The 24076-nt window shown below is 39.4% G+C and overlaps 2 protein-coding genes across 2 annotated transcripts; both read right to left on the bottom strand.

The window, feature by feature from the left end:
• Positions 1 to 8578: 8578 nt before the first annotated feature.
• Positions 8579 to 22543, bottom strand: LOC144656326 (uncharacterized). The gene is made up of 9 exons (XM_078516557.1): positions 22197 to 22543; positions 21809 to 21915; positions 19797 to 19835; positions 19183 to 19392; positions 18808 to 19017; positions 17513 to 17935; positions 16958 to 17092; positions 15988 to 16616; positions 8579 to 8677 (listed from the first exon to the last, which is right to left on the bottom strand). Exons 1-8 carry the CDS (start codon positions 22513 to 22515, stop codon positions 16440 to 16442), a joined length of 1620 nt encoding a protein of 539 aa, XP_078372683.1. The 5' UTR covers positions 22516 to 22543; the 3' UTR covers positions 8579 to 8677; positions 15988 to 16439.
• Positions 11521 to 15588, bottom strand: LOC144656378 (uncharacterized). Its single transcript, XM_078516601.1, has 5 exons — positions 14978 to 15588; positions 13820 to 13926; positions 12658 to 12696; positions 11972 to 12184; positions 11521 to 11775 (listed from the first exon to the last, which is right to left on the bottom strand). The coding sequence occupies exons 1-5, from the start codon at positions 15330 to 15332 to the stop codon at positions 11521 to 11523; spliced, it is 969 nt and encodes a 322-aa protein (XP_078372727.1). The 5' UTR covers positions 15333 to 15588.
• Positions 22544 to 24076: the final 1533 nt, after the last annotated feature.

Raw genomic sequence — 24076 nt, 5'->3', positions numbered from 1 at the left:
TATTCGACTAAATACGGCAGTTATTTTAACTGGAAGATATGTAGGACTATATGCCGTGAGACAGTTGTGCCAGGAGCCTATGGTTGTGCCACATTCGTGCATGTGATACCCCCGGGGAGGTACTAAGGGTGGTCGTAATGTGTAAGAGATTGCAGTTTGACTTGAAATAAAAAATTTGCTAAAAATTCCTTATGTGTGTGTGTGTGTGTATTTTTTTATCAGAGCCGGAAGAAAATAGGCAGTGCCTTTCAAATCGCATTGACCGAGATGATCTATATTTTTTTTTTTCGCAATGTCTTTGACCAATCACCACTTACCTAAACACGGGAGGCTCCGCCCCTAAGCGAAGACTTCTATTTTTTCTGTATTTTTGTAACAGAATAAGGCCTAGTTAAGAGGTGTCGTTCTGGATATCTCAATACAAATGTTAACAGGGAAAGGTGTTTGTTTGCTGTTTTACCTGTTCTGACAAAAAGACATATGATCTGGACCTCAGGCGAGTACCGCTCGGCGTCGTGTAGGCAAGGGTTAGTGGTGATGGCGTAGGTCAGCCATCTGTTGAAGATATCATTTTGACCAAGATTATGCTTCTTGCAAATAATGGTTTGCCATATGTTGTTTAAACCTTTGGTTGTTTGAGTATAGTGAAACAATGAGCGCTGCATTAAACCTTTACATAAGTCAGTTTACGATCCTAAGGGTCACAAAGGGATGTTTGCACAGCGTTAACCAGAATATGTAGTTTACATGTCCTGGCTGATCTTTCGAATTATCGGCTGTTTTATTATTATTATTATTATTATTATTATTATTATTATTATTATTATTATTTAGGGAAATCATGTAACAAAAAGTCCTACCCAGTGACTATTACAAAGGGGATTGCGTGACACGCAAGTTTAGCCAACATGTAATCGGAGAACAACAGTTTGCCTGGTTCCAGTGCTTTGTTCCCGACCATGAAGAATTGAACGGACCGGCATTTTGGTCGAGAAATCAAAGGGTTGATACAAGAAGGGTATATTTATTCGACGGCTGTTTAACAACAGATGGGAATAGCATGGCAGACCTAGGCCCGAGAGTGGTCGAATGTTAAATGTCAACACGGAGATGTACTGAAGTTGTCGATTCGACGGCACGCTTGAAGACTGCCTTGAAGACTAATCAATAAAGATGGCGATATAATTCGAAATTCGCTTTACACTCGATATCTGGCAGATATGGCGTTCAGGATAATCTCAACAGGGAGCTTCTGCTGAAGATTACATCTAAATACCAGTAGAAAACGGAAGAAAGACTCAGAAGAAGACGTTTTGGACTGTCTGGTCGGAAGAATGTGGGTATTGTTTACGTTTCAGTGACAGGTAATTTTGTAATTATAAGTATTTTGAGAGCGTTCGCACTCAGCGCGTATAGAGAGCCCGAAATAAATTTTTACACTAGGTTTTAGAACGGCATTTCGCCTTTCAAAATATCTGAAATTCAAGTAATTTAGAGTTTTACCGGGTAGAGAAATTCTCTCTCGAAAAAGAGCGCCAAATTAAGAATTTCGAGCAACCGAATTTTAGTGATTTTTAGCGGCTCGCCGTGACCTTCAAAATTAACTTAGAGAGGAAAGATTGGACTCAAATGACTTATAAACACTTCAATAGTACATTTCTAGGCTCAAAAACGGGGTTTCATTTAATGCGAATGAGCCAGCGCGAAGTTTACGACACGGTATGAGTCATGTTTATTTTGTGTGTTTTAGAAGACACTGGGGTTCATAACGGTTTTGTAAGTTTTTGAGCGGTCGAAGAAATATTTGAAGAAAAAAATCCCACCACGTTTCTAGGCCTACCATAGGCTTTCTGTGGGCGGCATATCTAGAATTCTGATTTTGAATTTTTGTGCCACATCCCGCTCGGTCTGAGTCGAAATTTTCTCTTAACAGCTCATGAATTAATCGGAGGCGAAGCGGCCGCAGTTTTTCGTATTATTATCCAACCGCGTAGTACATGTGTAAGCATATAATTACAGATTTTCACAAAACACATGGACTTAGTGTATTCAGTAAAGTCAAAGTTTGTTACCTCATATTTGAAGTCGGAGAATGCTTGTCAATTCACAGCAATTCAGCAGGACAAAGCTTTCAACCAGCTCATGAATTAATCGGAGGCGAAGCGGCCGCAGTTTTTCGTATTATTATCCAACCGCGTAGTACATGTGTAAGCTATAAATTATAACTTACTCCAGCACCACCGACCTTTGAATTATCTGCGAAGGTCTATTTCAGCCTTTTCCATCCGTGTAGCTATTGACACTTCTTTTTTCCTTCACTTCAGTTAATTGCGTTTAGCTCAATTACTAGAGCTGGTCAGCCGCCGAAACGGTAGAAACTCGCTCGCTTTCCACCTGTGCCATTTTTTCGGATCTCCCCGTAAGCCCTTATCGTTTGCCATAACTTCCATGATGTGTAAAGCCTTTAGACGGGGTAGACCGAGAAATATTTACGGAGACATTTCTTTTTCCTGCTCGGTTTCTCCTTGTGCTTCGTTCAGCTTTCAAACTGACCGGGTTGTTCACTTTGTCCTTCATGTAAATCTAAATGGACTGACCATGGAAAAGTACTTGCGCCCGCGGACCAATAGCAATGCTATCACTTGGTCAGCGGTCAACTTAAAAAAAACACGCGACCTTGACTAGTTCTAAACCTGAGCCCGCGATATGGTCATGTGATACTGGTCAGCGGATACGTTGTTTTGACAGCTGTCAATTGACCATAAAATGGATGTCCAATATCAAAGATCTTAGTCGATTACCTCACTCATTTCTGGTTAACGAAGGAGGCAGAAGATTGTCTCCCCCTCCCCCCTCTGCTTGGGTTGCCTTGGGACTCCCCTCCCCCTCCCCGAGAGTCTGTACGCGCGCGCGGTCGGTCGGGCGTACGCACCAAATTTTTTCGGCCTCCTGGGTTTACAAAAATTCTCTCGTACCCGCATTACCCATGGTGCTCCGCTCCGCGCGCTGGCGCGCGCTGAAGAGCTCCGCTATAATAGCTATTCAAGATGTCGTTTCACGATGTTCCACGACACGATGACGGTGCCGCGCGTAGCTCTCAAACAACGCCTCACATCCACGCGCGTTATCGCGTGATCCCGTCTCCCACGCAAATCATAGAGAATAAAGAGGTTCGTTACTGCTGACAAAAGATACCTTGTTGGCAGTTTCTTTTTTTTATTTTTTATTTTTTTTATTTTTTTTTTATTGATTGCACAATTATAAATTACAAACAACATAAAAAATCAGTTATACAATACAAAAATAAATAAATAGATAAATAAATGGATAAATCACATTCAACTGAATTACATAATATTACATTCGATTACAATTACGATAACTAAAATCAAATTAACCTAATCTACATAAACTACATTACAAGTTGTGCCATACAAAACAAACAACAAAGAGTGGTCTCTACGCTACTTATACAGGAAGCTTTTATAAAGGAAAGATAAGGGGTTTAAATATCTCACAAAATAGATACTAGATTAGACCATTTCTTAAAATGACACGCAAGCTTATCTCGTTTCCTGGCAATATTTCTTTCTATTTTTTCATAAAAGTTGAGTTCATTTATGAAACGTTGTACACTTGGCATTTGGCCACCAGATCTAGACTTATATATTAAAAGTTTGAACACTGTAAGAATAAGGTTTATTATAGCGCTGTTTTTTTCAGAGTCTATACCTAATATAATATTTGGGATATTCAATTCTGGCAAAACAATTCCGGCAGATTTAGTCCAGATTCTTATGTCCCTATACAGGGATTTAGAGTGCTCACAATTGACAAAAAGGTGATCGATTGTTTCTGAATAAATAGAACAGAAGGAACAAATAGGAGATTCGATGATCTTGAAGCGGAATAGGTCCCTGTTTAAATAAAGGCAATTGTTAAGGATTTTATATTGAAAACATCTTGTGTAAGGATCAATAGACATGTTATATATTCTACGATAGACGGATTCCCAGTCAATTTGGCCATCGACCCGTTTCAGGAAATGAGATTGGGCAGTAGGTTTTTTAAATTTTGATTGAACAAACGAGAGGTATACGTCTTTTGATGTTATTTTGGAAGCAGTGTCGTTTCTACCGGGGTTTGAGGGATCGTGATCCTCAAAAGCGTCGTCTGGGTCTGCAGGACTTTCTGTAGGTGTAAATAAGAAAACTCGGTATAATTTAAAATTGCAATGCGAGGTTTGCTCTACATGCATATTTCCACCAACTACATTGTTACACAGCTTAGGCTTAGGGCCTGTTTACATGATTCCGGAATGACTTTCATTCCGGAACGAGTTCATTCCATCCCCATACATTTCTTTGTATCTGTTTACATGATACCGAGACGAAAGTCAAGTCATTCCGGAATGAGTTCATTCCGGTTTTCATTCCGGAATGAAACTTTCGTTCTGGAATGACATTTCATTCTGGTATCATGTAAACGCAGAACGAATTTCGTTCCGAGATGAAATCACAACTCATGAAACCACATACGGACTCCACAGTTTGAATACAGAGCGAAAAACGTAATAGCATTCACTATTTAGCCCAATGAAGCAGCTCTATGGTCAAAGTACTCGTTAAAATTGCAGATACGGCCATTAATGGGCACAAAAACATGTTTGCGCGAAACATGCGCCATCTTGTTTTGATCTCGCGCGAAAACCACGCACGTGAAAATGCCTTTGGTTGAATTGGTCGACTCTGTCATGTAAATGCAGAACGAACTTCATTCCGGAACGAGTTTCGTTCCGGAATGAAAGTCATTCCGGAATCATGTAAACAGGCTCTTAGAGAAGACAATGGCCGATTCCTTTATTGCGCGCGCCTGCAGGGAATCACGGTAGTTGTATTCATCGTTGCTAAGTCTCGCGCATGGTTTGATGAATTCAACTACGACGATTCCCTGCAGGCACGCGCCATAGTGGGGATCGGGCATTGAAAACAAAAACACACAAGGCTGAATATATGTTTTGTGACAAACATTTCCACACTATTGACTCTTGCTTTCTAAATAAAGATACAGCAAAACAAACATTAACTATTTTATGGACTTTCCTTTCAGTGCTTAATCAAAAGCACTTGTCCAACGACATATTGCACTGAAGTAATACAAATTGGTAAAAAATTAGATAGTTTTAGTAAATTAAAATTATTAGTGATCATTGATCGGTCAAAACGCAGCCTTTATATATTGCGTGGTGGATTTCTGAGTTAGTGAAAAACTAGCTGGACTGCAGACCGGTATGAGGGTAGCCGATCATCAGATAAGCAGTGGAAAAAACGCTATGATACACATATATTGTTTTAGCTTGGCTTATTTTCCTTTTAACTCGTTGACGACTGTGCCCAAATAAGGCAACATGTATACTCAAACACGCAGAAGGAAAAGATCTTTCCAATGATACCCAAGGAAGACTGATTGGGTCGATAGAGCTTAAAATCCGTACGAAAATTTTTGGAAATTTGAGTGAAAAACTCGAAGAAAAATTTCCCTCTTTTACCTTTGACTAACACCCCATGGTAAAGGTTTCCAATCTCGTTGACGATTTGTCAGGAATTTTTGAACTTAAACAAGCCCAGTAAAAGGCCAACAACTGCAGCAAAAAGGTAAGACAAGAGGAAAAGGAAAAAGCGAAACAATAAATAACAAGAACCGGAAAGTCAAAAGTGGTCGGTCCCATTTTGATTTGTACGCATGCCCAGGCAAGAACAAAACAAAACACGATGTTTGTGAAAGGCAAGGCATGCTTTCCGTTTTATCCAAAAAACATCAAACGCAATGGGTTAAATAGCTAAAAGTAATTTTTGTCGCTATTTGTTTTATTCCTTGTGAGCCATTTCTTCTCTTTGAGGCCGAACACCTCAGTCAGAGTGGTATTACTAAAAAGACAGAGCTGCTGTCCCGGCCACACAAAAACGGTCTGTAAAGTGAAGTGGATGCCGGGACACTAACGCCTTTTGTCCTTATCCAATTCGACTGAAGCCGGCAAAGATGAAAGGATGCGACAAGACCAAACATAAACCGCTCCTACTCTTCAAGCGTCCCACTAGGTTGGGAACAGATGGATTACCGTATTTACTCGAATAAGCGCCGCCCCCGAATAAGCGCCGCCCTCGAATAAGCGCCGCAATTGGGACAAAAAAGTTAATAAGCGCCGCCCCCGAATAAGCGCCGCAGTCCCAATGCGGCGCTTATTCGAGGAATTGCGTTTGTTTTACTGCTCACCCATTAGTTTTGTATCCAACATTCTTACATTCTTACGTATACGTAGTTCTGTAGATGGTGTGAAAGGCCGCGAACTTTGCCAGGACATGTAGCACCACTTCTCTCTTCAGCAAGAGACGAATACTGACAGTCAAAAGACGCTATTTTGAATTGTTATAAAATATTAAATTCTTTGTTACGTCCAAATGTTTAATAAGCGCCGCCCTCAAATAAGCGCCGCCCTCGAATAAGCGCCGCACTTGAGGAGCGAAAAATTTAATAAGCGCCGCGGCGCTTATTCGAGTAAATACGGTACTTTCCTACCAAATAATAAAAGTTCTGAGGTTTACTAGTAATTAAACTTTAATGAATACCATTTTAGTTTCCATGGCCAACGCGTAATTCTCCAAATCTTCAATTCGTCTCAGCAAATACTGCACCGAGACATTATGTATCTCTGTGCAGTTCTGTGTTTGTGTTTCTGTAATAAAATAATCAAGGTTATTTCCAAAGGAAATGCCGAAGTTCATTACTTTGCTTTACTAGCGCAAAACTAAGATAGAATGTGACCTAGCCTCCTATGGTATTCCAGCCAGGTTTGCTACAGGCCAAAAATGGTCCATATATTACACAAAATGCCGTTGTGCGGGATTGAATTGCAGTTATCAAGAACTATCAGAAATTCAAACGATTGACTCAGTCGAGCAACGCTTTGTATGATGAGTACAAATTATGCACGCGCGTGCGTCGTAGTTTGTGGATGAAACTGAATGAACTAGTTTTCAAAAGCCCATCAGATTTGGCCGTCTTTTCTCTTTTTGGCGGGCTTTTAGTCTAGTCCAGAGGTCTCGATCGCTGGCGCAGACCAAAAGGATCGTGGCCTCTGGGGACGAGATTGCTGCTTAGAACTTTAAGCTTGCGCAATTGAAAATTGGAACACCAGATTTCTGGCATGATCCATTTCTTTTTCCGAGAGTCTGTCCTGGCGACCTTCAACTGAACAAGGAGCCGGCAGACTTTGGGCTCGAATTCACAGCGGTCAAACGCAAAAAAATGACATCGCTTCCGGTTTTCGGCTCCTCGAACTTTTCTAAGAATTTGACACGAAAGTGTACAAACTTTTTTTCTGACAAATTTCCCATCCGTAAGCGGGATATAAAACTTTTGGCTTTAAAGCGAAAGATTTCGGAAATTTAAGTCGTTTGTATGGAGCAGGGTTGTTGGAGCACAACACAGACAAATTTATGTCGTTTGACCGTGATCGAGCATACGAGCATGCTTCGTCTCCCTCAACACGATAAAGCGGTAAGCAATATCTTGGACACTGTAGCCAGCAAGCAAGAAAATGACGCAAAAAGCGTTCAGTTTCAAAATAAACCTCCAAAAAAGTGGAAAGAGGCAGCCCAAATGGCCTTTGATATGATTCTTGAACTACTCGGTATGACTTACCGTCTACATCCCTTGAAGGAGTTGAGTTGTTTGGAGACGTCATCACCATTAAAGTTAAAATCAAACAGACAACGGAAGCCAGGAAAGCAACGGCAGCAGTAATGATTGAAATAAACACCAGTCGCTGAACTGCCGGCCGAACTACCACATTATGCGATCGACAGGCAGTTTTATGTTGTTTTGACGGTTGTTCTTCCTTTTCGGCTCCTTGCGGAAACTTCTCAACCGTTTGCTTTGTTGTAGGGCTTCCTGCTTCAGTTTCGTTTATAGATTCCATCTTAAAACAATTGTTTTGTTCTTGAACTCCTATCTGATTCATCGAAAATGCTTGATCCTCTTTTCTTCGCGAACTGGCAACTGGACAGAGATGAATAAGCTAAAGGAATTTTAAAGTCTGACCTTTGTTTCAGTCTATCATAGTTACGTCTCATGTTTCCGTTATTATTAACTCAAGGTAATAAAAAAACTATTACTGAAAACTACTGTCAACTTTACTCGCGGTAGCCTCCCTAGACTACAAGCAGTCCCTATTTTTTTTCGCAGAGTCCGTCGAGCGTGAAGCGAAAAAATAAATGACTGCGCGACACTCGACGAACTCTGCAAAAAATAGGGACTGCTGCCACGCAGTCGTTTTTAGGGGCGCGGGCCGGGGCGCGGAAGGCTATCCTCGCGGGGCAGTTTCGTTTTTCGTGATAACGGCCACACGTTAGCGGAAACTTGGGACGTAAAGTGGGCGCGTCGTATTCGTTACGTTGCGAAACGTTACATTGCGTTGCGACAGACCAGTTGACATTTGAGAACCGCAACGTAAACCGCCTTCGCTCTGATTCAAATCGCTTCCAAACCGGCCAAAAAAAAAAAAACACCGGAAAACAGGTAAATAACATTTTAATTTAATGATTAGCGTTTGGGTCCCCTGTGGCGATATTTTAAAAATATCATGCACTAACGATGTCGCATGAACTCAGGCATGAACCTGGCATGAACTGGTAGCTAGCGAGTGACTTTGCAAAGGTTAGTTGCTTTAGTTGTCATATGATCGCCAGCGACCGCAAGGGAAATTTCGAAAAGAGATGAAATGACTATTTTAAAATTACTCGGCACCAGCCATACTTGTAGGTCTTGTAGAAGGCAAATATAAAATCATGCACATCCAGCAGCCAGGCTACTATGCAAAGTTTAGTCACAGAAATAAAAAAGCCCATGGATGTTATAACACTAATAAAATGTGCCTAAAAGCAACCCCTTTAAAAATGGTTTGACGAAGCGGCTGAGAACAATAATCCTAGCTTGTCATATTAAGAAGGGGAAAGACGAGTGTCTTGGGTTATTTTTCTATTTTGTCAGTCCTGGTGAAAACAAAATCCAGTACTTTTACCAGAAATGCGTCGGGAACTACTGGAGATAAGAAATTGTTCTTTAGTGATCAAATCGGACATTCCCATACATGTAAATAGCACCTCATCGTTTTTGGCAGCGTACCGAAAACTGGAGACAAGTGTTTGCAGGTGCATCTGAATTGGTATGGACCTTGAGTAACTTCACTCAGTTGGTAATGTCGCGCAATATTAGTAGAACATGTTATCCCCATAGCTCGCTGGCCCTGATGAAAAAAAAAAACCCTTATTATAGGAAATAAACGATACATGTTATTAACGCGAATTTCAAAAATTCGCGTTAATTTTATTGATGTTAATTAATACAAACACGTTTACTATAAGCATTTAACCAGAACTTTTATTAAATTCGCGTTAATTTTATTACGCGTCAATTTTGTTCGCGTTGTTAAAATGCCTTGTTATATTCCTATAATAAGGTAAAATTAATAAACCAGTAAATAAATAAATAAATAAATAAATAAGATTTTCTTTTAGAGCAACACGTGCACTTAAACTCTGAAACTAGAGTTTGTGAATATTTACCTTTGGCTCGCGGTAAAAAATGTCTGATGCACCGCTTATGCTAGTAGCTGTTGTAGCAGTCCCTGCTATACTTCTGTGCCTACAGGTGCTGAAGTTTGCAGCTGGCTTGCCGTTGTTGGAGCCAAGAGTTTTTAGCTGAAAAAAGAACGAAAAACACAAAAAGATCAATAAATAAATTGCATTTACTCGGTATCACATTTATCCTCTTCGAGATTATTTTAAAGAGTTTGAAAAAATATGTATAAAAGTAATAAAAAAAATCATGATACCGTTCGATGATTGACCTAAGTTATTTCTTTTCTTATTAAAAAACAGCCTTGATAACTCACCGTTTGTGATTTTATCGCATAGGTAATTCCAGAAATTAGGTTCAGTCACACTGGTTGAAAAATGGATCTAATTCCACAGTTGACACAGCTGTTTCCAGATATCGAGATTTCTCTAGTGAAATTTTATGTCGCTGTGTGTTCATGCATTGTACTTATTCTCTATTTCAGTCCTTTGATTTTTACACAATTCCAATTAAAGTGGGTAGCGCGGTGGCCTAATGGTTTGGGTGATAGACTCTAGATTAAGCGGCGCGTGTTTAAGCGCTGGCCTGTACCATCGTGCAGGGTTCTTGGCCTTGACTCTTCACCCTCACAATATCTGTTTCCACCCAGGAATAATCAGTCTCTTCGAGATATCGACGTTTTTGCATGAAGTATGAGTCGAAGGTTTATCCTGTGCATTGTTCTTCGAACTTATCATTACAGTTTCTTTGTAGTTTAGTTTAACAATTTCCTATCTTCGCGGAGGAAATGCAGCCATATAATTTTGTCAAAAATGGCTCGTCCGCGCCGGGTATTTATACACATATTCCTTAACATTACACAAATAAACAGTGCAAATTTCACCGAGATCTGACAATTCTATACTTTAAAATTGCAAGGACCTTTCGAGGCAGTCGATTACGGCAGCGAAATTAGCAAATGAAACAGCAAAATATGCGTTCCACGCTTTGTTTTTGCGACGCCAAATTTGAATTGTTGTAGGTAGACCGCTGTTCAATGTGTTCAAGGCCGTATCGTTACCATTGCTCCACGAAAAAGCACGAAAAAAATACGGATATTTCCGACTACTGTCGGAGAAAACATTGCGGCGTAAACAAATCGTTACACTCAAGCTGCGTTTTGTCTAGGCTCTGCGAGGGTCGGATATCAAGACCCAGGATTAAACAAAAGCCATATATACAGTTAATGTTTCAGTGAATGCTTTCGAATTATATTTGAAGATGAAATACGAAAGAATTTTGCTGTCTTTGACTGAAATTCCCCTCGAACTGCGTAGATACGATCGCATGTTGTAAAGCCGATTCATGCAACATTGCTGTCAACGCGAAATCTCGTCCCTAACGACCTAGGCTGATGACGAATTTTTAACCGCTCCTAAGCTAAAAGAAGCCCCAATCTCTTGCATTTGTTTTAACTTCAATAATATCTTTGAAAAGAGCGAGTTTTTTGGTATGGTTTATTTTTGACGTTTGTAATTTTTAAACGATGTAAGTGCTAATGATTATTTATTCGTGTTTTAGTTACGCAATCCATTGTTTGTGCGACGCTTTTTATAGATCGCCTTTCAGACACACGTGCGTTGAGATAAGAAAGCTGACATGTCACTTTTAAAATTGTTATATAACGTTTGTCAATGTGACAAGTCACGTTTTTTCCCACGAGATCGCAAGTGATCACCCACAGCGGAAAGTAATCCCTTGAGAAATTAAAACAGTCCCTTGAGAAATTAAAAACGTCCCTTGAGAGTTTACAAATATGTGGTTCCAAATTTTGTTCACATAACCCCTATTCTACGTTTTTAACTTGTAAACAAGAAAAAAACGTCGAAAATGTAGCACAACTTCTTATCGTGTCGTTGCAACAATGTCAATGTCTGTAGTTAATTTTACCTTGTCAAACAGTGTTGCGTTAAGTGCATTCTGAGAGTCTCTCAAACGATTGTACATAGACTGAAGGTCTTGATGTGAAGCATTTTGTGAACCGTTATTTGCTTGAAGTGTTTTCATCAAATTGTTCATCTGGGTATATGCCTTTTCTAAAATCGCTGCTCTGTTGCTGATGTTGTTCACGTTAACCCACATACCATCCACAATGACAACCTGACAAAGAAATTATTCTGTATGAGCACTGTAAATTAATGGCAATTCAGGAAAATAAATATAATAACACCGGCGGGGAAATATTCGATCTAATGTAGCAATACTCCTTAATGTGTCGTTGCATGCTACGAGTGCAGACGTTTTTTTTTTTTTTTTGAAATAAATGCAACAATATCAATGCTTGTAGTTATTTTACCTCCTTGTCAAACAGTGTTGTATTAACTGCATTAAGAGAGTCTCTCAAACGATTGTACATAGACTGAAGGTCTTGATGTGAAGCATTTTGTGAACCATTAATTGCTTGAAGTGTTTTCATCAAATTGTTCATCCGGGTATATCCTTTTTCCAAACTTGCTGCTCTGTTGCTGATGTTGTTCATGTTAACCCACATATCATCCACAATAGCAACCTGACAGAGTAATATTCTGCATGAGCACTGTAAATTAATGGTAATTTAGGAAAATAAAATATAATAGCACAGACATCCTTGTCTTACTCGCTTCTACTAGTAGTGAAAAGTTTTCAAACACAATTTTTTTTTTATAAAACGATGAGTTTTAAAAGGAAAAACAATTCTTCCTTCTTCCTCGGTCTGCTATGAGAAAATCCTCATTTAATTTCTTTTATCAGCTATTCAATGCAAGATGTCGTTTCACAATGCTCCACGATATGATGACGGTGCCGCGCGTAGCTCTCAAACAACGCCTCACATCCACGCGCGTCATCGCACATCCACGCGCGTCATCGCACATCCACGCGCGTCATCGCAAATCCACGCGTGTTATCGCACATCCACGCGCGTTATCGCGTGAACCTGTCCTCCCCCGCAAATTATAGAGACTATAGAGAATGAAGAAGTTCGTTACTGCTGACAGAACATACCTTGTTGGCAGTTTCATTGACCTGGGCCTGCAGGACTTTCTGTCGGTGTAAATAAGAAATCCTTGTATAATTTAAAATTGCAAAGCGAGGTTTGCTCTACATACATTACTGAACTATTTTATGAGCTCTTCTTTCAGAGCTAAATCAAAAGCAGTTGTCCAACGATATAATGCAAGTCATACTGATTGGTGAAAACTTGAAATGTTTTAAGTAAACTAAAGCTATAAGTCACTGATTGGTCAAAACTTAGCCTGGATTGTGTGGTGCTTGTCTTCAGTTGGACTGAAGACAAGTCATATAAAGGTCTATAAACCTTGATTCTAACAGTGTAACGTTAGCCGATCACTAGATGAGCAGTGGAACAAACGGGTATGATATACAGATATTTTTAAGCTTGGCGTATTTTGCTTTTAAGCAGCTGGAAGTTATTTTTGGCGCTATTTATTCCTTCCCTTGTAGGCCAATTCTTCTCTTTGAGGCAAAGCTGCTGTCGCGGCCACACAAGAACACTACATCTGTAATCTCCGGAATTTTGAAAAGGACGCCGGTGACACCTCTGCGCACTGTCCTTATCCAATTCGACTGAAGCAAAGATCAAAGCATGTAACACGACCAAACATTAAAAGCTCCTATCCATTAAACGTCCTACTACTACGTTGGGTATAGATCAGGGTCGGCCTGGGTTTTTCGGTATACGGTATACATACTAGTTATGCAACGCTTTCGAGTGGTATACTAGTCTTGAGGCGAGTGTGTATACCAAGAAAATACAAGTGACAAGTGGGATATTCCATAGTATACCACAAGAAAGTGTTGTGTAACTATTTTATACCATTCCATAGAAAATACGCTTACTAAATTTCGTCGAGAATACAATCGCAGCGCACGATGGGAAGGTTGGGTTGAATACCGTCGAATATACAACGGCTTTCCTGTATTCTAATTGGCTGTATTTTCTAAGGTATGGTATAAAGGGGAATTTTGAAATAGGGTATTCAGTATTTTTACACTACAATTGGGCTATTAATGGGAATAAAGAGCCCAGTGTTTGAAAATTTTGGTGTTTTTTGGTATACTGAGTACATGTTTTTTTTAGCTATATTGGATTGACCAATTAATTAATGTTCTACACGTTTACTATTAATTTAATTTTAATCGGTACCATTTTAGCTTCAGTTGCCAACACGTTATTCTCCAAATCATCAATTCGTCTCAGCAAGTTCTTTACCGAGACGTTATGCATTTCTGTGCAGTTCTGTCCTTGTGTTTCTACAATAAAATAATCAAGGTTATCTTTTCAAAGGAAATTTTGAAATTTATAAATTTACTTTACGACAACAAAACTAAGATTGGTGGTAGAATTTGATCTAACCTTCTATGGTATTCCAACTAAGTTTGCTTGCAATGTTTGTTTGCAATGCTATGTTTGTACGCTGTTTTACAAGTATTGTATATTTGCTAAGAAGAAATAGCAAGCAAATTGAATAAATTTCAAAGTTCTGAAAGTTCAGGCTTTCAGGAACATAATTGTTTCTTCGATAAATTCCAGTTCATCAAACGCGTGTTAGAAGTTCAGCTTTCTCAATTCCCTTCCGTTCTAGGAGATTTTATTCCGCTTAGCGGAACACCAGAATACGAGCGGATTTTTCATGCAAGTCAATGTTAGTAAAAGGCAATGATACACGGTTCAACATCGTTCAAATTTTGTTGATCAACAAATGTTGAACGAGGATGCGACTCGTTAAAACGTTGTTGCGACCTGTTAATACCATTATTCAGCGGTTTTTCTAACCGGTATATTCCGCCAAATGGTAAACACCCCCGGTCCAATGCTTAAAAATATTGGACCGGCAATGGAGCAATCTGATTGGTTGTCGTGTAATGAGACATGATTATAGACAAAAGCACATCAGGCGGTGTTGGACACGACTCGCAAAGCATGCCGGAAGAAATTTTTAATTGCACTGAAAGCACATGTCGCCCTTAACAAGGTTATGAAACGTGCTTCTTCGTCGCCCGCAACAAGATTAAGAAACGTGCTTCTACGCTTCTTCTGAATCAAACTGAAGACCGTAAGTGATACACTCTTTTTATTTTATAAGAACCATTTTTATAAGAACGTTGAGGCTGAGATTTGCCCCAAAATTTAAGGAAATGTATGGGCTAAAATAAGAACATCCTCAGGCTCAGCCAAATTTCTGAAATTTTACGCGTTCTTATAAAAAAAAGAATATATCTTACACACGGGAGCCAGCAAGCAATAACAGCACAAAGAGCCTTTGATTCTTGAACGACCCTTGAAGTATTCAGGTTAACTTACCGTCTACATCCTTTGAAGGAGTTGAGTTGTTTGTAGACGTCATCACCATTAAAGTTAAAATCAAACAGACAACGGAGGCCAGGAAAGCAACGGCAGCAGTAATGATTGAAATAAACACCAGCCGCTGAACTGCCGGTCGAACTTCCACATCATGCGATCGACAGGCATTTTTATGTTGTTTTAACGGTTGTTCTTCCTTTTCGGCTCCTTGCGGAAACTTCTCGATCGTTAGCTTTGTTGTAGGGCTTCCTGCCTCAGTTTCGTTTATAGATTCCATCTTAAAGTAATTGTTTTGTTCTCGAACTCCTATCTGATTCATCGAAAATGCATGGCTATATCCTTGACCCTCTTTCATTCGCGAACTGGCGACTGGCCAGAGATGACTAATGAGACTAAGCTAAAGAAATCTTTAAGTCTGACCTTTGTTTCAGTCTATCATAGTTGCGTCTCAAGTTTCTGTAATTATTATCTTAATAAAAAACCATTACTGAAAACTACTGTCAACTCTCCTAGGTCCTGGCGGTAGCCTCCGGCCTAGACTACAAGCAGTCCCTATTTTTTTCGCAGAGTCCGTCGAGCGCGAAGCGAAAAAATAAATGACCATCGAGCGTGGAGCGAAAAAAATATATGACTGCGCGACACTCGACGGACTCTGCGAAAAAATACGGACTCTGCAAAAAAAAAAAAAAATAGGGATTGCTGCCACGCAGTTCGTTTTTAGGCGCGCGGGAGGCTATCCTCGTGGGGCAGTTTCGTGTTTCGTGATAACGGCCATGAGTCAGCGGAAACTGAGACGTAAAATGGGCGCGTCGTATTCGTGACGTTGCGACACGTTACATTACGTTGCGACAGACCAGTTGACATTTGAGAACCGCAATGTAGACCGCCTTCGCTCTGATTCAAATCGCTTCCAAACCGACCAAAAAAAGACACCGGAACACAGGTAAATAACATTTTAATTTAATGATTAGCGTATGCACTAACGATGTCGCATGAACTCAGGCACGAACCTGGCATGAACTGGTAGTTAGCGAGTGACTTTGCAAAGGTTGGTTGCTTTAGTTGTCATATGATCGCCGGCGAGCGCAAGGGAAATTTCGAAAAGAGATGAAATGACTATTTTAAAATTACTCGGAACCAGCCATACTTGTAGGTCTTGTAGAAGGCAAATATAAAATCATGCACATCCATTCCAGCAGCCAGGCTACTATGCAAAGCTTAGTCACAGAAATAAAAAAAGCCCATGGATGTTATAACACTAATTAAATTCGCCTAAAAGCAACCCCTTTTAAAATGGTTTGACGAAGCGGCTGAGAACAATAATCCTTGTCATATTAAGAAGGGGAAAGACGAGTGTCTTGGATTATTTTTCTATTTTGTCAGTCCTGGTGAAAGAAAAATCCAGTACTTTTACCAGAAATGCGTCGTGAACCACTGGAGATAAGAAATTGTTCTTTAGTGATCAAATCGGACATTCCCATACATGTAAATAGCAATTCATCGTTCTTGACCGCGAACCGAAAACTGGAGACAAGTGTTTGCAGGTGCATCTGAATTTGTATGGTCCTTGAATTACTTCACTCAGTTGGTAATGTCGAGCAACATTAGTAGAACATGTTATCCCCATAGCTCGTTGGCCCTGATAAAAAATAAAATAAAATAAATGAACAAGTAAATAAATAAATTAATTAATCAATAAATGAATGAATGAGCGGCACCTCATTTTGAGAGGAGCTGATGCTACATAGGGAGGGATGCACAGATTTATGTTGTCAGGATGAGCAATGATACGTATTTGCAAAGTTCCCATTTTCGTTATTATATACCAGAACTCGAATTACTAACAAAGCTGCTTAAGTCTTCACATCATTTGAAATGATGTTGCAAGTTCTTTTGCACTGCAAGATTTTCTTTTAGAGCAACACGTGCACTATAATTCTGAAACTAAAGTTTGTGAATCCCCGGTTTGTGAATATATACCTTTGGTTCACGGTAAAAAACTTCTGCGGTACCGCTTATGCTAGAAGCTGTTGTAGAAGTCCCTGGTATACTTCTGTGCCTACAGGTGCTAAAGTTTGCAGTTGGCTTGCCGCTGTTGGAGCCAAGAGTTTTTAGCTGGAAAAAGAACGAAAAACACAAAGAGATCAATAAATTATTTGAAGCGTTCGAACCTTAGTCCTTAAAACTGTAGGATTGCGTTGGCGAAACTCCAGTTTCTCCTTTCCATTTTTATGATAATCCACATGCCCGATTTTATTGCATAGAGAACTCCAGATTTTAGTCGACATTTCTCAAATAGAAATCTCCGCGTATTCATGCATCGTCTTATTTTCTAATTATTCTAGGTGTTGATTTTTTTTTCACCTTGCAGTATAGATGGGTGCGGTGAACTGTCAGAGAAACCTTATCAATGCTGGACGAAATTTGCAATGGACTGTAGCAATCCTAGTTATTACATGCTACGGAAATTGGCATACACCGTCCAGCGGTACTTTGCTCGAATGCAAGAGATTTTTAAGTATCTACCTACCCTACCTTGTCAAACAATGTTGCATTAACTGTAGTCAAAGAGTCTCTCAAACGATTGTGCACAGACTGAAGGTCTTGATGTGAAGCATTCTGTGCACCGTTGATTGCTTGAATTGTTATCATCAAATTATTCATCTGGTTGTATCCTTTCTCCAAACTCGCTGCTCTGTTGCTGATATTATTGCTGGTTTTTCTCAACTCTTTAACATGTGATTTGAGATGTGTAACATTGTTGGCCAACCTCTCGTTCATCCTCTTTGTTAGAATCTGATTTAGTCTCAGTTCATCCACTGTTGATGTTATCTCGCTGTCATTGTTACTGAGATCCTTTACTGACTTGTCTAGTTGTTTAAACTCAGTGTCAAGCTTCTTCTCAAAGGCATCGTGTGTGTTGGTCACGTTAACCCACACGTCATCCACAATGGCAACCTGACAAAAAATAACAAAATGATAAATAAAGAAATAAATAAATAAAGAAATAAAGAAATAAAGAAATGAAGATAAATAAAATAAAATAATTAAATAAATGAAGAGCTACACTGTCGATATTCTGTGGCTTGTCGGTGTTGGAGCCAAAAGATCTAAGCTGAAAGAAGCCGAATGGAAACACAAAAAGATCGATAAATTTAAAATGATTATCTTTGAACCTAAATTTAAAAGTATTTACATGAAAAACAGTTAAAAAAGAATAAACCAAAGAATAGCAATCGACGATAGACCTGAGTCTTTTGTTTTTTAAGAAAAAAGCAACCTCGAGAATTCACCGTTTGCGATTTTATCGCGTAGGTAATTCGAGAGTTTGTTATTTTGGGAGCAGTCACACTAGTTCTAATATGGAAAATGGATCTGAAACACCGGCCTTGTATTAGGAAGACCCCGCATGGCTCTCTCTACAATATGTGTGATGCTTCCAGATATTAAGATTTCTCTGATAGAAATTATATCTCCCTGTGTGTTCGCGCATTATGTTAATCAATTTTAGAAAAACGTTTATGCAAAGTGGGTAGGGCGGTGGCCTAATGGTTAGCGTGATAGCTCCTTAATTAAGCGGTCTGGGTTTGAGCGCTGGTCTGTGTCATTGTGTTGGGTATTGAGACTTGATACTTTACCCTCACAGTAACTGTTTCCGCCCAAGAGTATCAATGGGCTCGGTAAACTATCAAGGGAAACTTGACAGAACGCGATAGTGACTATATGCAGTAATACTCCTAATCGCGTCGTTGGTGATGCAACGAATTTAGACGTTTGTTTTTTTTTTTAAAAAAGAATTGCAACAATGTCAATATTTGTAGTTATTTTACCTTGTCAAACAGTGTTGCGTTAACTGCAGTAAGAGAGTCGCTTAAACGATTGTACATAGACTGAAGGTCTTGATATGAAGCATTTTGTGAACTGTTAATTGCTTGAAGTGTTTTTATCAAATTGTTCATCTGGGTATATCCTTTTTCCAAACTTGCTGCTCTGTTGCTGATGTTGTTCATGTTAACCCACACATCATCCACAATAGCAACCTGACAGAGTAATATTCTGCATGAGCACTGTAAATTAATGGTAATTTAGGAAAATAAAATATAATAGCACAGACAATACTCCTTATTGTGTCGTTGCATGCTACGAGTGCAGACGTTTGTTTTTTGAAAGAAATGCAACAATGTCAATGTTTGTAGTTATTTTACCTTGTCAAACAGTGTTGTATTAACTGCATTAAGAGAGTCTCTCAAACGATTGTACATAGACTGAACGTCTTGATGTGAAGCATTTTGTGAACCATTAATTGCGTGAAGTGTTTTCATCAAATTGTTCATCTGGGTATATCCTTTTTCCAAACTTGCTGCTCTGTTGCTGATGTTCTTCATGTTACCCCACACATCATCCACAATAGCAACCTGACAGAGGAATATTCTGCATGAGCACTGTAAATTAATGGTAATTTAGGAAAATAAAATATAATAGCACAGACATCCTTGTCTTACTCGCTTCTACTAGTAGTGAAAATTTTTCAAACACAATTTTTTTTTATAAAACGATGAGTTTTAAAAGGAAAAACAATTCTTCTTTCTTCCTCGCCTGGTATGATAAAACCCTCATTTACTTTTTTTTATTAGCTATCCAATGCAAGATGACGTTTCACGATGCTCCACGATATGATGACGGTGCCGCGCGTATAGCTCTCAAACAACGTCTCACATCCACGCGCGTCATCGCACATCCACGCGCGTTACCGCGTGAACCTGTTCCCCCACGCAAATTATAGAGAATGAAGAGGTTCGTTACTGCTGACAGAACATACCTTGTTGGCAGTCTCATTGACCTGGGCCTGCAGGACTTTCTGTCGGTGTAAATAAGAAATCCTTGTATAATTTAAAATTGCAAAGCAAGGTTTGCTCTATACATATTTCCACCACTACATTGTTACACCGCTTAGAGAAGACAATTGAAAACAAGAACACACAAGGGTGAATTTATGTTTTGTGACAAACATTTCCACACCATTGACTCTTGCTTTTTTATTGAAGAAAAAGGAAAACAAACATTACTGAACTATTTTATGAACTCTTCTTTCAGAGCTAAATCAAAAGCACGTGTCCAACGACATAATGCAAGTCATACTAATTGGTAAAAACTTGGAATGTTTTAAGTAAACTAAGAGCTATAACAGCATTGATTGGTCAAAACTCAGCCTGGATTGTGTGGTGAGAGAACCAACTGGACTGAAGACAAGTCATATAAAGGTCTATAAACCTTAATTCTAACAGTGTAACGTTAGCCAATCACTAGATGAGCAGTGGAACAAACGAGTATGATATACAGATATTTTTAAGCTTGGCTTATTTTGCTTTTAAACAGCTGCTGAAGGTTATTTTTGTCGCTATTTATTCCTTCCCTTTTGAGGACGTTCGCGCGAAAATTTTCTAGTCGATAGATTTTTTTTAATTTTTTTACAGCAGTCAGATAATAAGTTACTTGTGTCGGAAATGCAAAAAAAGTGGGGGTCACCGACTTCGTTTCAGAGATAAAGCGTGTGGAAAACTACCCTGATTCTGAAAAATTGGCGAACGCAATTCAACATGGTTTACAGGATTTATAGTTAAAAATATTGAAGATGAGAAAAAAGAGGCAAATAATCTTAGTCATATTTTGTAGAAGTGGGTCTGTTGCATAAAAAATTCTAGTGTTGCCAACTTTTTGTAAGACAACTCTGAAAGCGGTATTTGAAACCGTCGTACAGCAAAACGAAAAGCTCAAAAAGAGGCATTCGAACATACGTGGGACCAAAAAAAAATCGAACTTTTAATTGATAGATTTTTTTCATTTTTACGCAAAACGTAGATAATCGTCAACAAAAGTGATCCGTTCAAAAAAATGTGGGGGTCACCGACCATCTAAGAGATTTAATTGCAAGCAAAGTTCACGAGACGACTACCAGCCCTATATGTGCTTTGAAAATTTCTTCAGCGCGCGCGCTCGTGCATGACGTGGCGTGACATTGCGACATGAATTACGTGCGCAGTAAGGATGCGCATAAACAATTAGCGCGAACGTCCTTAAGCCAATTCTTCTCTTTGAGGCAAAGCTGCTGTCGCGGCCACACAAGAACACTACATCTGTAATTTCCAGAATTTTGAAAAGAACGCCGGGGACACTTATGCCCACTGTCCCTATCCAATTCGACTGAAGCAAAGATCAAAGCATGCAACACGACCAAACATTAAAAGCTCCTACCCATTAAACGTCCTACTACTACTACGTTGGGTATAGATCAGGGTCGGCCTGGGTTTTTCGGTATACGGTATACATACTAGTTTTGCAACGCTTTCGAGTGGTATACTATGGAATATCCCCGGGCACGAGTCACTTGTATTTTCTCGGTATACACACGAGTCTTTAGGCGAGTGTGTATACCAAGAAAATACAAGTGACAAGTGGGATATTCCATAGTATACAACAAGAAAGTGTTGGGTAACTATTTTATACCATGCCATAGAAAATACGCTTACTAAATTTCGTCGAGAATACAATCCCAACGGACGATGGGAAGGTTGGGTTGAATACCGTCGAATATACAACGGCTTTCCTGTATTCTGATTGGCTGTATTTTCTATGGCATGGTATAAAAGGGGATTTAAAATAGAGTATACAGTATTTTTACACTACAATTGGGCTTTTTTATGGGAATAAAGAGCCCAGTGTGGTGTTTTTTTGGTATACTGGGTACGTCCTTTTTTTTTAGCTATATTGGATTACGTTTCTACCAAATAATTAATGTTCTAATGTTTACTATTAATTTAACTAAATCAGTACCATTTTAGCTTCAGTTGCCAACGCATTATTCTCCAAATCTTCAATTCGTCTCAGCAAGTTCTTTACCGAGACGTTATGAATTTCTCTGCAGTTCTGTCCTTGTGTTTCTACAATAAAATAATCAAGGTTATCTTCAAAGAAAATTTTCAAATTCATAAATTTGCTTTACGACTAAAAACTAAGATTGGTGGTAGAATTTGACCTAGCCTTCTGTGGTATTCCAACTACGTTTGCTTGCAATGTTTGTTTGCAATGCTATGTTTGTATGCTGTTTTACAAGTTTTGCCGTAAGTGATATCTCTACACACGTACACGGGAGCCAGCAAGCAATATTAAACAGCACAAAAAGCCTTTGATTCTTGAACTCCCCTTGAAGTATTCAACTTACCGTCTACATCCTTTGAAGGAGTTGAGTTGTTTGGCGACGTCATCACCATTAACGTTAAAATCAAACAGACAACAGAGGCCAGGAAAGCTACGGCAGCAGTAATGATTGAAATAAACACCAGCCGCTGAACTGCCGGTCGAACTTCCACATTATGCGATCGACAGACATTTTTATGTTGTTTTAACGGTTGTTCTTCCTTTTCGGCTCCTTGCGGAAACTTCTCGATCGTTAGCTTTGTTGTAGGGCTTTCTGCCTCAGTTTCGTTTATAGATTCCATCTTAAAGTAATTGTTTTGTTCTTGAACTCCTATCTGATTCATCGAAAATGCATGGCTATATCCTTGACCCTCTTTCATTCGCGAACTGGCGACTGGCCAGAGATGACTAATGAGACTAAGCTAAAGAAATCTTTAAGTCTGACCTTTGTTTCAGTCTATCATAGTTGCGTCTCAAGTTTCTGTAATTATTATCTTAATAAAAAACCATTACTGAAAACTACTGTCAACTCTACTCGCGGTAGCCTCCGGCCTAGACTACAAGCAGTCCCTATTTTTTTTCGCAGAGTCCGTCGATCACGAAGCGAAAAAATAAATGACCATCGAACGTGGAGCGAAATAAAATAAATGACTGCGCGACACTCGACGGACTCTGCGAAAAAATACGGACTCTGCAAAAAAATAAATAAATAGGGATTGCTGCCACGCAGTTCGTTTTAGGCGCGCGGGAGGCTATCCTCGTGGGGCAGTTTCGTGTTTCATGATAACGGCCACGAGTCAGCGGAAACTTGGAACGTAAAATGGGCGCGTCGTATTCGTGACGTTGCGACATGTTACGTTACGTTGCGACAGACCAGTTGACATTTGAGAACCGCAACGTAAACGGCCTTCGTTCTGATTCAAATCGCTTCCAAACCAGCCAAAAAATGACGCCGGAACGCAGGTAAATGACATTTTTATTTAATGATTAGCGTTTGGGTCCCCTATGGTGCTACCTTATATTTTTTTAAAAATATATCATGCAACGATGTCGCATGAACCTGGCATAAACTAGTTGCTAGCGAGTGACTTTGCAAAGGTTAGTTGCTTTAGTTGCCATATGATGGCAAGGAAAATTTCGAAAAGAAACAAAATGACTATTTTAAAACTACTCGGCACCAACCCTACTTGTGGATGGCAAGTTTAATTATAAAATCATGCAACTCCAGCATGGATGTAATCAAACTTATGAAATGTGTTGAAGCCACCCCTTTTAAAATGTTTTAAAAAATAGGGCCCTAATGGGTCCGTGTGTTCTGCTCGCATAACGTATCAACATTGATAACTGTCTTCGGTTTTTCGGCTTACACCAAGATAATTCGTCACGCAAGTTATTATGACATTTAAAACCTTTAAAAGTCGTAACCCTTGTGCATGCAAAGCAACATGCCAGCTACCGCTGCGTACGTCACAAACCACAATAAGGTCTGTTTCAGCGCGTATAAATAGCAAACGTGCAAACTGAAAAGAATCCAATACTTTTTTTCTGTCGGTAGCTGGTTATGCATTTACTCGGACGTATACAGGATGGGATCTTTGGTTATTTTTTATTTCACGTTAGCTTACGGGTGGTGAGGGTTTATTTTTTTTTTTTTTTCACTCCAAGGAAAAAAAAGGCTGATCGCGTATTCGTCGTCGTTATACGTTAGCGACCACTGCGTACGTCACGAACCACAACTCTGAAAGCAGCTGAAACCCTTCGTACACACACGTTCTAATATAGCGGGACAGAGAGCTCTTAGCAGGATCCTGGGCTCCCCATTGTTACGCTCTTTTGTTACAAATTTTGTATTTACACGCACGTTTTTTATATCAGAAACCGAGAATTTTTTTGATTTTTGTTTAT

The sequence above is a fragment of the Oculina patagonica genome, chromosome 6 (assembly GCF_052425735.1).
Source record: "Oculina patagonica isolate OP01 chromosome 6, crgOcupat, whole genome shotgun sequence".
NCBI classification, from domain to species: Eukaryota; Metazoa; Cnidaria; class Anthozoa; order Scleractinia; family Oculinidae; genus Oculina; species Oculina patagonica.
The sequence above is the reverse complement of the archived record's forward strand: the minus strand, read 5'-3'. Positions and strand labels throughout refer to the sequence as shown.